The sequence below is a fragment of the Ceratotherium simum genome, chromosome 19 (genome assembly GCF_057802395.1).
Source record: "Ceratotherium simum simum isolate JZ-2026a chromosome 19, ASM5780239v1, whole genome shotgun sequence".
In the NCBI taxonomy this organism is placed as follows: domain Eukaryota; kingdom Metazoa; phylum Chordata; class Mammalia; order Perissodactyla; family Rhinocerotidae; genus Ceratotherium; species Ceratotherium simum.
The window spans coordinates 53,494,820-53,510,119 of NC_141918.1; the positions used below are offsets into that span (position 1 = coordinate 53,494,820).

Below are 15,300 nucleotides of genomic sequence, written 5' to 3' on the forward strand. Positions count from 1 at the left end.
ATATTTCAACTAGTGATAAAAAAACGTTAAAAAGATTCTCATGTCTTCCAAATAAAAAAATACTTAGAAGTGTTGTCATAGATATGTTTTCCTATTTAGCTTTTGCCTTCTGGTAAAGGAAATGTAGAATCAATCATAATGGATTTATATGAGGAAAATAAAGGATCTATGCCATCTTTAATATACTAATGATTAAGTTTTATTTCTAAATCACCCGCATGGAGGCATATCTAAAAGTAAATTATAATACAAACTTATAAAAAGTATAACTGAGACAATTCATTATGTTCCAAGTTATAGCCTTGTTATTTTCATTGTAATTTGCAGTTTTAATGTACAATCGTTGAAGAAATTCAATTGCTAGAGATTTTCTGATCTATATTATTCATGAATGCCACACAAAGGAATAGTACTGTCTAGCTTATTCTCTGAACGCTCAAGATGTGTCTCATCTATTTATAGATAATTGTTATTTACGTTTTTAAAACTCTATTGCATTTTTATCTTTATAAGTGAAGGAGAATTAAGTCTTGATGAGATTAAAGTTTAAATTAATAAAATTGAGTTTGAGAAAACTCTAAAAGACAATAAAAAACTCGAGGAGCTGTGGTTTTATCTATGTTCTAGGCCTCGATAGTTTAGTCTTCCAGGCAGCAATTATCTCCTAGAACTAAAGATAAAGACACACCTGCTTGAGATACCTTCCCCTGAGATTATAGGCAGAATTTGCCCTTCCAGAGGGGGCTGCAGTTCAACGGGTGAAATGCCAGTGGAATTATTCTTCTCTGAGAACATTTCGGGTCACAGCGTGGACTGCAAACAATCTGTGTGTTTTTGTCAATCATAGGTATTCAGGGGAGATCTAACCTGCAGAACTGGGGGTGGGAATCTTAACAATTTCACCCTGGAGAAAGGCAAACTCGAAGATCTTTCCTCTAGTCTTCCCACTGGTTTAGCTCAAGAGATTCGGAAAGGAGACATAACCACTGAGACTAGAAACACATTGACAAAATACCTTGACCAGTAAGAAGCTCACTTGTTCTACAAAAGTCACATGGCTGCAAGCTCATTTAATAATGTACTTGCTTTGCCACCTCTACTTCCTCTGTTAACTCTCTTTTTGCTGAAGAAAAGGACACAGGACATGGGCTTATGATTAATAAGTGTGGTATCCGATGGACACACATTACGAGGAAGGAGAAGCAGTAGGTTGGGCACATCACACGCAGTTCAGAATCAGCACACAAGTTTCATCGTGTGGATCTGTCTGACTTCTTTTAGGTTTGGGAAACTAGGGTGGGCTTTGTGGGAGGATGGGAGCAGAGAGAAATGAAGTAAGTATCCATACATTCTCTCATTTAAACCTCACAGCAACCTGTTTACTTTGCATTATTATCCATTTTATAGATGAGGAAACAGGAGACAGCTGGTAAGTGTCAGAGCCTGGCTTTGAACCGAGATCTAACAGCAACACCATGCTTGATACATACGTGGGATAGTGATCAATTTTTTTAATATTGTGTCATATCCAACAGCATGCCCAAGACATGGTGGGCTGACCAGAGTGTTCGAGGGGTCTTGTTCTCACTGGCCCTTCCATACCCCAGTGCTTGAACTCCCTCTCATTCCCTATTTCCACCCCCTACCCGCCAATATAGCCACCCATGACAGGGCAAATTGTTAACTGCTCTGAGAACATTTTTGTCCTGTAGAGTTGAGGGAGGGGAAGGAAGTAACGTGTTCCAGAGCAGAGGGGAAAATCCCTCTTCTGAGGAGACATCCTGTGTGGCAACTATGAAGCCTGGATTTCCCCAAAGTGAGGTTAGGGTAGCATACTGCTGCTGGTCACATGGCCTCAGTTCAAAGTCACACCTGCTGTGGCCTTTTGTAAATTCACCTATGCGTGGCCCACACAAAGCCACAAACACAGAACCCAAAAGGGCATTTGCCTCTGAGATGCTCAGCAGAAAGAAATAGTACCACTTTTATGAATTAAGTGCATGATACATGCCATGAAGAGGAAATGAACCCTATGAGCTTAAACCTGCACATCCTCTTAGTACTGAAAGATGAATTTTGGTGGCTGAGGTTAATAATATGGTTATTTGTGTTTGGATACAAATGTAACTTGATTGATTGGGAAAGCAGGTGCTTGATTGAGGCACCATGCCTGAGCTCCACGAGTCATGTCACTGATTTATAAGAGTCCTTATCGCGACAATGAAAGCCAGAGCCAACTCTGTGTTACACAATTTATGCCATTCACTGAAATTATAGATAATTTCTGCCTGTGCATTTGCAAAATAGTCTATGCCATTTTTGCTTTAAACATCTTTTGTACTTGATATTTCTGACTTGTCCAAACAAATATTATCATGCATAATAACCAGTACCAATCCATTACGAGCCTCCGTGAAAGTACATACAGCTTTTAGACTTAATCCATGAAGTAAAGCCTTATGACTTCTGCTTGCGTCTTTGATAAACAGCCGAGTTCTCACAGCTGTTATGATTTCAATTATTATGAAGAAAATTGGAACTTTTGCAATCTTCAGTGGCTCAAAATCACTCCAAAAAACACTTCTTCAAATTGTGTTATTTTGTTTTTCCTTGTGTGTATGGCAAGCCATGGATCTGATTAGTGTAGCTGGTTACAGCATTGTGCTAGAAGCTGAAGGCCATTTTTTGCAGCCCAGGGAAGTCAGTCAGATGAACCCTCCAAGTCTATTGAAAATGTGTCCTATCCGTCTTCAGTGCGATTAGGCAAGAGAGTGTAAACAGATCAGAAGAAATCCAGTCTTTAGTGCTGAGAACCTGCTCACGTTGGTAAGGGTCAATAATGTGATCTTCTCATGCAAAGACTGATGACACCCACAAAGAGGCATTTTAGAGACATCCGCTCTCCTCTGCCTTCTACAGCATTCTGCTTACTCACCTACCATCAGTCCCAACAGACAACTCCCGGGCTAGTCTAGCTGGGCGCTGCCTCTCCAGCACCTTGCTGGCTTTCTCAAGTCACACACAAAATGCAGTGTAGCCTGCAATCATTTGTATCACACCCAAAAGTTCTCCTCTTTCTCTCTGTGTCCCCCTGTCCCTCCAACTACCATCCTCTTTGAAGCTTTTCGATGCTCCCACATCTTAATTTTACATTTTCTCTTCAGTCACTAAATAGTGAAAAACTTGGCAAATGACAACGTGTGTTCATGGTTTCAGACTCCTCTTTTTAATCATTCTTCCCCATTTTAGTAATGAGAGCTCTTTGGTTAATATTCCCCTTTCCCAAATCCGGAATCCTTGTTTCTCTTTGCAAAACAAGAATGGAGCTTATTGTATTAAATCTCAAGCATATTTATCCTTCACAGGGTCAAAGCCATAAACCTTAATCTAAAGCCATAAATCTCCAAGGAAAGAATTTCTGGAATTTGACTCTCTCCTATGCATTCTTTATGCCGAATGATAACACTGTTGTGATCAAAACATTTAAACGGACCTTTGTTCCCGAGGAGAGTATATAAATTATTTAAAGTGCCTTAATGCTCTGAACTCAGTTCAGCTTCATTTTCCTTGCTCCAAATTCACTCTGTCACTTCAGCCCTCCAAGCGTTTGCTTATTTGTCCCATCTGCCTGGGCTTCTCTTCCCCACCTTTCCCTGCCTCACTAATGTACCCATCCTTCACTTTTTAGTTTAGATTTCTATTGTGCTGAAGCCTTCAAATAGTGGGCCACAGGACCTCTTGCACGCAGCCTACACCCTCCCCGAGGGCATGCGTGTCACAGTGCATTATAACCAGTATATAACACTGGTAACGCAGTATATGATACTGACAAGTCTTTTCAGTATTTCCCCTCTCCTGGAAGCAGCACTGTGTGAGATACTGCCCGGCCTGTGATAGAAACTCTCAGTAAACACTGGTCGAGAGAACAGACCAGCTAGTTTGAGCTAGGAGGGAATTTGGCCTCCTGATGTCCCTGTCACCATTTTGCATTGGTGGTCCCTACCTAAAGGTCTGCTTTCATGCTGCTAGGAGATTGCTTGTTTTAAAATAATTCATGCTGCCGATACATCCAATTCCAAGCCAAGAAGGGAACTGTAACGGTCACCAATTTCTTTCTTTTCCTTTTTTCGTACTGCTCAGTTAATGCATTTAGCATTTTCTAATCTACAAATATTTTTAAGCCCTGCTCCCTTTGTCACTTAGCTAGGGAGTCATGTGCCTGCTACTTCTCTAACCCGGCCAGAGGTGCTGAATTCTTGCATTTTCCCCCAAGGAGAAATCTGGCTGAATCTCTTAAAATGGTTATTTTAAAATCAACTCAAAACAAAAACCAGAGAAGAGAGTGAATTGGGAATAGAATTGTGTATTTATAGTTATCAAGGCTGATGGACATTGGAAAAGTAAACTAAAATTATAAATAGCAAGCTGTGGAGTTTGTCTCGACATCAAAGGGAGTTTTAATATGTTCTTATATCAATATCTGCCACTCAAGGTCAATAAGAAAAGTTTAACCTTCTTATGGAAGACAGCTGAGTCACTTACATAATATTGGTGCACTTCTGCTGCTTGTGATGGTTATCTCAAGAGATGATGTCACCCAAATTGAGCTTTGCTAGAATTTTGCTTAGAAATAGATTGATTTATTTGCTAGGTCACAAAGAGAAGGGATCTAACATCAGCGACAAGTGAAAATAGAATGAATTATTTATCCTGAACACCAGGGAAAAATGTGTGTCTCGGTACATTTAGGTGTTTATCTAAGGCTCTCTGTGTAAGCAGAATGAATGAGAAGCAATTTACTTTATGTGAATAGGAAATATCAAGGTGATAGTAATCATTTTTACTTCCTTTTTCTTTAGAAGGTTTATAAGAAGAGTCGTTTCAGGTCCCCAAAGGTAAATTTTAGAATTGTTATACTATTTTAAAGAAATCATCATTAAATCTTTTCCAAAATTCCTCATATTTTTGTTTAACTTGTTCTTTACAGAGTAGTTTATGGTATAGGAATGCTACTTAATAGATGAAATTCTACCATTTCAATAAACAATCCAAGAAAAATATATAATTGTAAACTTTGAGAAAACAGCCCCCCAAAAATGAAATGGCACACAATTAAAGTTTGCTTTACGCCTTAAATTCTGTTCTTGCTTGTAGATTTTTAGTAGTTTGTAAAAAGTTTTCTTTTAAAATTTTCAAAGTCTCAAAACTACTAGGAAAGGATATTATTTGAGTGGAAAATGGCCATATGGTTTCTGGGAAGGACTATACTAAAAGGAGTAAGTTTAATTAGAAGCAGGAAAGATTTGGTTACATACAGCAAGAACCAACGAAATATGCTCCAACCCCAGGGTAAGTGTAACCACTGGCTAGAGATTTCCCGGAGAGGACAGGGAGTCGCTTTCCTGGAATATTTTATGTCCTAAATGGTCTGGATGGATTCCCTCATCCCTTTCCAGACTTATCGCCTGGGAAGGAGGCACACTGCGGGGATGTAACCCAGAGGAGAGCTTAGGTAATAACAATGAACTGAGCTATGAGTTGGGCATAAACTTGTTTTACCCCAAAGTCTTGACTCTAAAATTTAACTTTTGTGACTTGAATCATGTCTTTAAATACACCAGAAGCGTGTGAGCAACACTTTGGTCAGTGCCTAGAGGGGAGAGTGGGTGACCTGGAGTCCACGCTGCTTCCTCCGGTGCCCTGGATCCTGGTAGAACTCCCCTCCAGATTGTGTCTGGAAGGTGCAGCAGTGAATTGGATGGAGATGGCCTCCTGGCTCTGAAAGCCCTGGAAACATGGACCGGAAACACACAAGTGCTCCTGGAAGAGGAAGAGCCAGCTTCCTGGTTATCAAGCTGTCTGGCTGGACACAGAATGTGCACGTGGCACGGACAGAGAGCCACAATCACCCAGGACCTGGCATCCTTTCCCACGCTACCCTTCTGTTGGCAGCAGGGCTGTGCTCAGTACCTTCTGGGAGAAGGAGGGAGTACTTATTTTAGCTTTAAGCTAATGTAGATGTTCCCGCTCTAATCATACAAAAAGCAGACCTGGTTCATTTTTGAGAATGTAATAACCAAGATGCAGATTGGGAAAAAATCTGCCACAGATAGAATTGAAAGAGAATTTAAATCTACATAGAAATAATTCACTTAAATTGATGAAAATAAATGCAAAATTCCATCAGAGATGCAAGGATAGAACGAGACAATTCCCATGATGAATTACAAGTAATAACTTAAAAAATGGAAAAATTTCTTAATGTTTTTGGTCATTAAAGAAATGTATATCACATCGCTGAAGTACCATTTAATTAAATTAACAAAAAATAAACCATGTCACTACCTTCAAACGATGAAGAGCTAGTGGAGCAGGTTTAGCCATATAATGCTGGTGGCATTTTTATTGATTTGATTGTTTCTAAATTCATCTCAAAAGTATTTTGACAAGAACTGTAATTATCTTCAAACTCTATTATTGGGAATTCATACTAAGGTTCAATTTATCCTCAGGTTATTCAAACTGAGGGGAAAAAATCATTTGCAGCCTTTACAAAAAGAGAAAAAAAATTAATAAAATGAAAGGGCTCATAGTAGATATATGGTTATGTAAAATGATATCAATTGGATGCACTAGTAACCATAATGATAATTATTAAATTCATGTTACAACATACAAATGTTTCCAATAAATATCGAGTGGAAAAAAGGCAGCTTCACTATCATATACACACGATGACAACAATCATGTCCAAAACAAATGCACTTGGGGAAAAACTCAGAGGACACGAAAAAGTAAAAACAACTGGTATATAAGGAAAATAGAGTTATTTTTAAATGTCCTAATAGTGCTGTTGTATTAATTCTTACATAATTTTTGAAAATCATGGGGAAAAGTCAGGAAGGAAGTGGATTTATGTTAAAAGACACATGAAATCTAAAAATAGAAATCTCAGCTAACCAATAGCTCTTAGCAGGACTACAGGACAACGAGGCATTTCTTCCTCTGGCTCTTAGCCAAAGAGAAGGGCTCGATCGAAAGCTTCTTAGGACATTTCAAATTACTGTAGAACAAAGGAAAAAAATATTGAGAACTTAAAAGAGAAAACAACAGAGTTTCCTCCATTTTACATAACCCTGCCTGAAATAAACATTTTTTTTTTTAAATGCTGCCTTTCTAGGGGAAAGAATTCCAAGTTTCTTTGGGTAAAACTATCTTTTTTCCCATTCTGCCTCAGTCTTAGAATAATAATATTCAGGTAAATAATGGCAATAGTAATTATAGGGATTTTCATTATCCTAAGAGAGCAACTTTCTAAGTCATTTTTAATGTTTCCCAAGACATATTATTTTCCAGGTAGTGTTCTGTATTCTTATTATCATTATCATTTTAACTAGGAAAGCCTGGAAATGTGATGAATGTTTTCCTTAAGACTGATTTACTTGCTTTAAAGTCTTTTCAGCTTTTATTACCCCTAGGTGTATTTGCCAACCAACAATGTTTCTAATGCGTTTATGGGTGTTTTAGGAGCTTCCACATGTGCCCTCTTGTTAGGTCCCCACCCTCTCGTCAGCCAGGTGAGGGGGCAGCGTGTTTGATTCTTCAGGACTTGCAGATGAGCCTCAGGAGGTCACGTGACATGCATAAGGTCATGTGACCCACGTGGCAGCATGGGGTGTAGAACCCAGGTTTTCCAGTTCTGGACAGAAGGTTTGTCCACTCCGTCACATTCCAAGTGTACAGAGCAAAAGAAAAAGGGCATTTTCTCATCCCTTCGTTAGTGTCTAATCTTTTGTTAATGTGATGAATGCTTTCTCAAGGACTGCTTGGCTTAAAATTTGGTGCAGAACAAGGATTATTGTGGGTGATAAGCTTAGAAATCACCAGCCATCCGCCAGAGACCATAATATGTCATGTCAAGAGCAGAAAACTGGGGGAAGAGGGCAATTTGAGACACTATTATTGTATTCCCTGTAAGCCTTCATAAAAACCATTTTTACTATGGAAATTGAAAGAAACCAGAAATCTATAATGCCATCTGGCTGATTTAAGTATATTTTTTATAGCCTCTTCTTAAGAGTGATCAGAAAAACTCAAGACGATTTGAAAGTCAGTCAGTCTGGAAACTATTCCTCAGCTGACCGCTTTACTACCAAGCTCCCTGGGCTTCAAAGAACAGCTCAACGATTTTGAGAAGAAATCCAGAGGGAAAGGTGGGCTAGGGGATGAAGGCAAGGCATCTGAAACGCTGAACGAGCCAGGCGGGCAGGCTCCCTCCCAGGACTGCATGAAGTCGGCTTAGTTAAAAGTGCCTTCTCTCATTGCCTTTGGTGATTTGCTGCGGAGAAGAGGCAGTGACGTTATATTTAATCATGTCAAAACGCAGTGTTAATTCTTGCGTTTGTAGTAACGTGGTTAATAACTTCTCCAAGTTGGACGGCTCCTTCCAGAGAACTGACTGCATGGGGCCTTAAAAACAGCTCACAGTGCCCTGGCTTTAGCTGCTGGTCATTGACTAAGCACCTTGCGAGCTGTCTTCAATTGACAGACAGAGGAGGCTGAGGAATCCTCACTCACCAAATCCATCGCATATGAGAGGGCAAACTTAATGAGAATCAGCCTGAGCCCCCAGCAGGCAGCGCCTCTGGAACGCACGCGATTTATAGCCAGCACAGGCTGCAGTTTTCTTAGTCTCTCCTTTTCTTGTTAAAAAAAAAGGAAATGGCATGAACAAAATTTCCATTTCAGCTAAAAAAGGCAAATAGAAAAAAAGAGCACATTAACTTTATAGCATGCATGCAAGGCCCTCGGAGGAGATAGGAAAATGAACCCTTTAGATTTAGCGACTGCGGAAGCTTAGAGAACACGTGGCCATAATCACCACATAGGGCAGTAAAATAACTGACAGGCGGAAGTGGAAGCAAGGTGTCGAGGGAGATAAATAGTGGGTGGTTTCCATTTTCCTCCAGGTGCCCTCTGTGTAGTGATGGAACGGTCTCATGGTGTGAAACCATCTCTGTGATGGTGCCTGACTTTCTACCAAAGGGATTGAGTTGTAACTTGACTTCCTACAAGTGAGTTTCCTGGTGGGCATGGTATTTTCCCCAACCCACAGGTAATAAATTAATATGGTCTTGAAAAATTCAACCAGTAGACAAAGCTAAAGTCGTTCTTGAATACTCTCCCCACCTCATTACCTCTCAGTCCTAATCCCTGGAAAGTCAAAATCCCCATTTCAGTTTAATATATATACTTCCAGATCTTTTTATTTGTATTTGTACATATAGACACACACACATGTGCACATACACACTCATAGATACACATACACATACACAGAAATGGAGAGAGAAATACAAAATTTTTAAAAAATGTGATGGTGCTATATACACGTTTACTTTCAATTTGATTTTCTAACTTAATATGCCTTGGGATATGCCAGTACATATAGATCTCATTCTTTTTAACTGCTGTATAGTATTCCATTGTATGGATCTGCCGTAATTCATAATTCCTTATGAGTTTACAATTTTGTTATCCACTGATGTTTCTATTTTTTTTACCATCTCCAATATTGCAATGGATATCATTGTACCTGTCCCCATTATCACATAAGCAAGTAGGTATCTAGGGTATAGGTGGAGACATAGATTTGCTAAGTTAAAAGATGTTAGATTTTAAAATTTTTAATAGAGGAACATTGCCAAAAAACCCTTCCACCAACAGTGTTTTGGCCCATACTTTTACTAATATGACTATCAATCGTTTCAATCTTTGACAATCTGGTGGATTAAAAAAAATGGTATTTCATTGTTTCAATTTGCATTTTCCTGGTGGTGTTGTAAGCACTTAAAATAGTTTTAAATTTCCTTTTTTTAATTTCCTATGTAAGCTCAGAGTTATAGGAAGAGTGTTTGTGAATTCCAGGTGGGTGAATTGGCTGGGGGGGTGGGCAGTTGGCTCTCATATTGTTGTTAGTTTCTAATTTTATCAAATTGTAATCAGCTATTGTGGCCTGCATGATTTCTGCTTTTTGGAGTTTGATGAGATATGCTTCATGATCTAATTCTTTGTCAGTTTTGTAACAGTTCCATGTATGCTTAAAATAATGTGTATCTTTTATTAGATACAAATCTCAACATAAATCATATTTGGCTAATTGTTTTATTAAAATCCTCTACCCTTACATATTTTCAGTCTTCTTGAACTGGCAATTTCTGGGACAAGTATGATAAAAATTTCCCTTTATGACATAAATTTGCCAATTTTTCTTTGTATTTCTATTGGTTGTTACTTTAAAGATTTCCATGTTGTTAAGAGCATAAAGTTTGGTGAATGTTTTATCTTCTTGGTAGATATCTTTCATTAATGTGAAATATTCCTCTTTGTTCCTTTCAATTTTTTTTGTCTTACATCGTATTTTTTCTGAAATTTATATTGCTAAAACTACTTTCCTTTCATTAGGCCTTGCCTGGAACATCTTTACTTTCTAGCTTACTGGGTCCTTTTGAACACGTCAGCTTGCAATGTGCCCATCTGGGGCAGCAGTTCTTACCCCTTATGCATACAATGGCACACCTTGTTTTCTAGCACTGCTATAAATTAAAATGTGTGTGTGTTTTCTGTCATTTAAGGAAGGAAGGAGAGATGGCGTTCTACGGTCCGGCCACAGCATTGATCTAATCCTATGCTTTCCTTAACACCAGATTTCTTTTCCCATTCTCACTCCGAAACACTCTTTTCCTTTCCTTCCAGCTCGGTTGATCTGGATATTGAAGGTGCTGTGAGAGAGATGTTGGGGAACAGAGTTTGTGAAGATGCTTAGTCAGCATGCACCCACTGAGAAACTACTTTGGTTTCCATCTCTTTATGGCCTAAGAGTTAATTTCAGAACGAAATGCAACAACTTGAACTCCACGAGCATGCATTATTCAGTAACGGCTTACTCAGCTCTGTGATATCATCTTCCCATCTTATTCCCAGTAAGGTCTGTTTAATTTATCAACAGTCCACTTTAGACAGCACTACTAGTAACACCACAATATTGTTTTTTTTCTGGGTCATTTATTGGCAATACAAAAACCTCAGTTTCTTCCATGGGAAAAACATGTTTAAAAGCCACCAACTAGATTATTGGCGAGGCCTGGCACAAGCTAACTGCAATATAGAATTTAGAATGTACTATTTTTAAAGTCAGAAAAAACACTCCACAATTATTCATAAAGGACTTGTACTTTCTTTGCTTTCGTATTTTATTTAGAACAGTCTCACCTCATTTTCTACATTTTATCTTTACACATCAAATACATAGTTTGTTTTCATTTAGAGGTCATCAAATTCCAGTCGTAGGACTTCAGACTAAAAAGGGCTTTAGAGTTAATTAGGTAGGCTCATCATATGATGTCTGAGAGCTTTGTGATTTGCTCAAGTTCATATGTTGACCTTGTGGCAGAGCTGGCACCAGAATGCGGGTTGCCTGATTCCAGAACATTCTTTACAAAAAGTTTACCTTTACAAAAGATTTTTAAAATCCCATCTCATCTGCAAATCACTGAAAAACTCACGGAAAGAAACTCCATGGCAAGCATGAGTGATCTCAATCTTCATAGGAGAGAACATTGAGAGGGAAGGTTGAACTAACGACTTGCTTAAAAGAATCCACATCAGGAGCTGTCAGGGGAACCACCTGGAATCTTGACTACCAACCTCTGCATCTAACAGCCTCTCCATTTTCTCCTCACACAACTCTACTTCCTAAAAGGACAGAGGTGCCTTCTCAAGGAACTATTCCATGGTTTAATTCCTATAGGAATACAAAGTATAGATTTGTTTTTAAATTATTAAAAGATAAGTGTCTTCTTGATTTGTGGTAACCTTAAAAATAAACCCAGCAAAGTCAGAACCAGGTAATCCATTTTAAATTGGAGAATGATTCACCTATTATCCCAGATAAAGTAAAAGGATGAATCACAGTGTTGCTTTAAATTCCTTCCAGCTCTTTGTTTATTGTTCCTCTGGTGTGGAATCCCGTTTGCTCATTGATCTTTCCCCAGCTCCTGATGGATGGGCACACAGGAGGCCCCCGGGTAAACAGTCAGGACCAGGCACCGGTGCTCTGTGTGGGATTTGCAGAGCCGTCTCTCTGCCTCTAAGTCATGAATAGTTCTTCAGACTCTAAGGAGTTGGCAAATTCCTCTAAGACTCTAAGAGTCTGTAAACCATGGCTGGTGGACCAGACACATATTTTTGTAAATAAAAGTTTTACTTGAACACAGTCAGGCCCATTCATTTGTATATTATCTGTGGCTTCTTTCCCTGCAAGGGCAGAGCTGAAGAGCAGGGCCAGAGACCATATGGCCTGCAAACACTGAAACACTTAATATCTGGCCCTTTATAGAAAAAGTTGCCAATCCTTGCATTTAGAATCTATTTATCTTTTATGACCAACCTAGAGTTGAGCCAGTGTCTAGCGAAACGACGAAAGCCCCACGACAACTGTTGTCAGAGCAGCCAAGTGCTCCCCTGGTCGTGAAGCCTAACTCAGCGTCACAGACTCACGGCTTAGCTGATACATAAATCTGTAAACATAGGGAATAATGGCACTTTATAGATCACGAAATATTCCATATGCGTTATCACATTTGATCTTTCCGATAACCCTAGAAAGTAGGCAGGCAGGTGTTCATTTTTCATGAGGAAACAGATTCTGAGACATTGCATATCCCAAAGTTAAAAGGAACTCAGATTCAAGTATTTTCAATCTTTTCTTTTAGCAACTAAAATGATTCCTTTATCTCTGGCAAACATCGTTTAAGAAAAAAGGAGGAGAGAGTTACTAACATATTGGATTTGGAATTTGATGAGATATGCTTCATGATTTAAAATAAAATATTGGAAGATCGCTTACAATGAATTGCACTTTGTAATAACATGTTCTATCATCTTTTGTTGTTGTTAGTGCTGGCAAGTGGATTCTGACTCCGAGTGACCCTGTGGAGAGCAGAGGGAACGCTCTCCAATCTTTTTGTGGCACCCTCTCATCTTCTGGGGTTCTATCAGACAACGCTCTGTTGCTAGTCATAGAGTTTTCATGGCCGGTTTTTTCAGATGTGGGTGGCCAGGTCCTTCTTCCTAGTCTGTCTCAGACTGGAAGCTCAGCAGAAACCTGTCCACTATGAGTGACCCTGCTGCTATTTGAAATCCCAGTGGCCTAGCTTTCAGCATCACAGCAACACGCAGCCACGGTACGACAACAGACAGACGGGTGGTGTGGTTCCCTGACCGGGACACGAACCCAGGCCACCTGGGTGAGAGTCCTGAATCTTAACCTCTACCTCTAGACCACCAGGGCTGGCTCTATCCTTTTAATGTTGTGTTTTTATGTCAATAAGATGGTAATAAAAATAACAAACATTTAATCTAATAATTAAAAAGTCAAAATAAATATGAGCCTAAATGAGTTATAAGTTAAAAATACAACCTTAAATTTTTGAAATCTTAGACCTGCAAGATAAGTCAGTTATCTGGCTTTCTTGGATTAAAAAAATTAAAAAACCAAAAACAAAACTCTTGGGGTGGCACAAAAAAATGCCTTAGTAAAAATATGAGTAGATATGAAAAATATGAGCAGACATATATGGGAAAAATGGTGAAAATTGATATAATGCTCTTTTATGGGCCAAGTCACTTGGAGCTAGATATTTCAGTGGAGGCTACAAACCTGTAGATGACCCTTATGATATATTTCTCACATCATACAAGAATTAAATTCTGTGTGATCCAACAACTTAGGAGGAATTTCTAGTTGACCAAAACACTGCTATATCAGTCTTGGAACAGCAAAAAAATTAGTACAACATACTATATGATTCCAACTACATGGCATCTGAGAAAGGCAAAACTATGGAGACAGTGAAAAGATTAGTGGTTGCCAGGGGTTGGGGGGAGGAAGAGATGAACAGGTGGAGCACCGAGGACCTTTAGGGCAGTGAAACTACTCTGTGTGATCTTCTAATGATGGATACAAGCCATTATAAATGTGTCCAAATCCACGGAATGTACAACACCAAGAGTTAACCCTAATGTCAACTATGGACTCCAGTGATGATGACGTGTCAATGCAGGTTCATCAGTTGTAACAAATGTATCACCGTGGAGGCGGGTGTTGGTAGTGGGGGAGGCTCTGCATGTGTGGGGGCAGGGAGTATATGGGAAATCTCTGTACCTTCCTCTCAATTTTGCTGTGAACCTAAAACTGCTCTAAAAAATAAAGTCTATTTCAAAAAGGGGGCTAACAAAGGCCACAATTCTATATTCTCCTTGGAAGCTTTATAACTATGCACTAAAAAATTTTTTTTGGCATTCTATGGCATGAATGCAAGAAAGACAAAGGCCTAGAATCCTTTCGGGAGAACAGCTCCAGAGCAAAAACGAACTTACTTCACACTCGGACTGAGTTTCCCAGGAACACGACTCCTCCTGAGGGAGGCCCCCTCTCTGGAAAGCGTGGTCTCCCAGGCACGTCTGACACAAGGAAGGCTCGAGGTCTCGCTGCCCTGGCGGCATGTGCACCGCCGAGGGGCCCGCGTACTGCAGGCGGGGGCTCTGACGCTTGTCCACACTCGCCACGGGGCTCTTGATCCATCTTCGTACCTACAACGTGCAAAGGAAAAGAAGAAATGCATTTGACCTCCTCTGACGTTTCGTGGGGCTGTGGTGGGAAATTTCGGGGGATGGACACTCGTGAAAGGGGAATTCAGTCTCACAACTTCTCTATCTTTCAGGTTTTAGCATAAGCCGAATTGATCAATGCTGACCAATGGCTTTCCAGGAGTGTCTGTTTTTGGTTGGTCATGTCATCTCGCTGAGTCTGTCTCCCCACCTGCAAGACTGGGGTAATAATATTTCCTCCCAAGTTCTATTTTTTTTTGTGAGGAGATCGGCCCTGAGCTAACATCCATGCCAATCCTCCTCTTTCTTTGCTGAGGAAGACTGGCCCTGGGCTAACATCCGTGCCCATCTTCCTCCACTTTATGTGGGACGCCACCACAGCATGGCCTGACAAGTGGTGTGTCGGTGCATGCCCAGGATCTGAACCGGGAACCCGGGGCCGCTGCAGCGGAGCACGTGCACTTAACCGCTTGCGCCACCGGGCTGGCCCCCCTCCCAGGCTCTTGTAAAGATTTTACAATGTTTTTAAAAGTCCAAGTGTTTTGCCTGGCACAAGCTTTATAACTATGCCTGTTCAGTAGAAGGTGACTATTTTACTTCAACTCTTACTATTATGATTATGCCGACAGA

At 39.9% G+C, this 15,300-nt stretch overlaps 1 protein-coding gene across 1 annotated transcript in view; it reads right to left on the reverse strand.

Moving 5' to 3' along the window:
* The window catches only part of SGK1 (serum/glucocorticoid regulated kinase 1), a 106,316-nt gene that overhangs the window by 49,568 nt on the left and 41,448 nt on the right, over positions 1–15,300 (reverse strand). Inside the window, exon 2 of the mRNA XM_004422340.3 lies at positions 14,440–14,652. Within this exon, the coding sequence (XP_004422397.1) occupies positions 14,440–14,652 (213 nt within the window). The remainder of the gene's footprint in view (positions 1–14,439; positions 14,653–15,300) is intronic.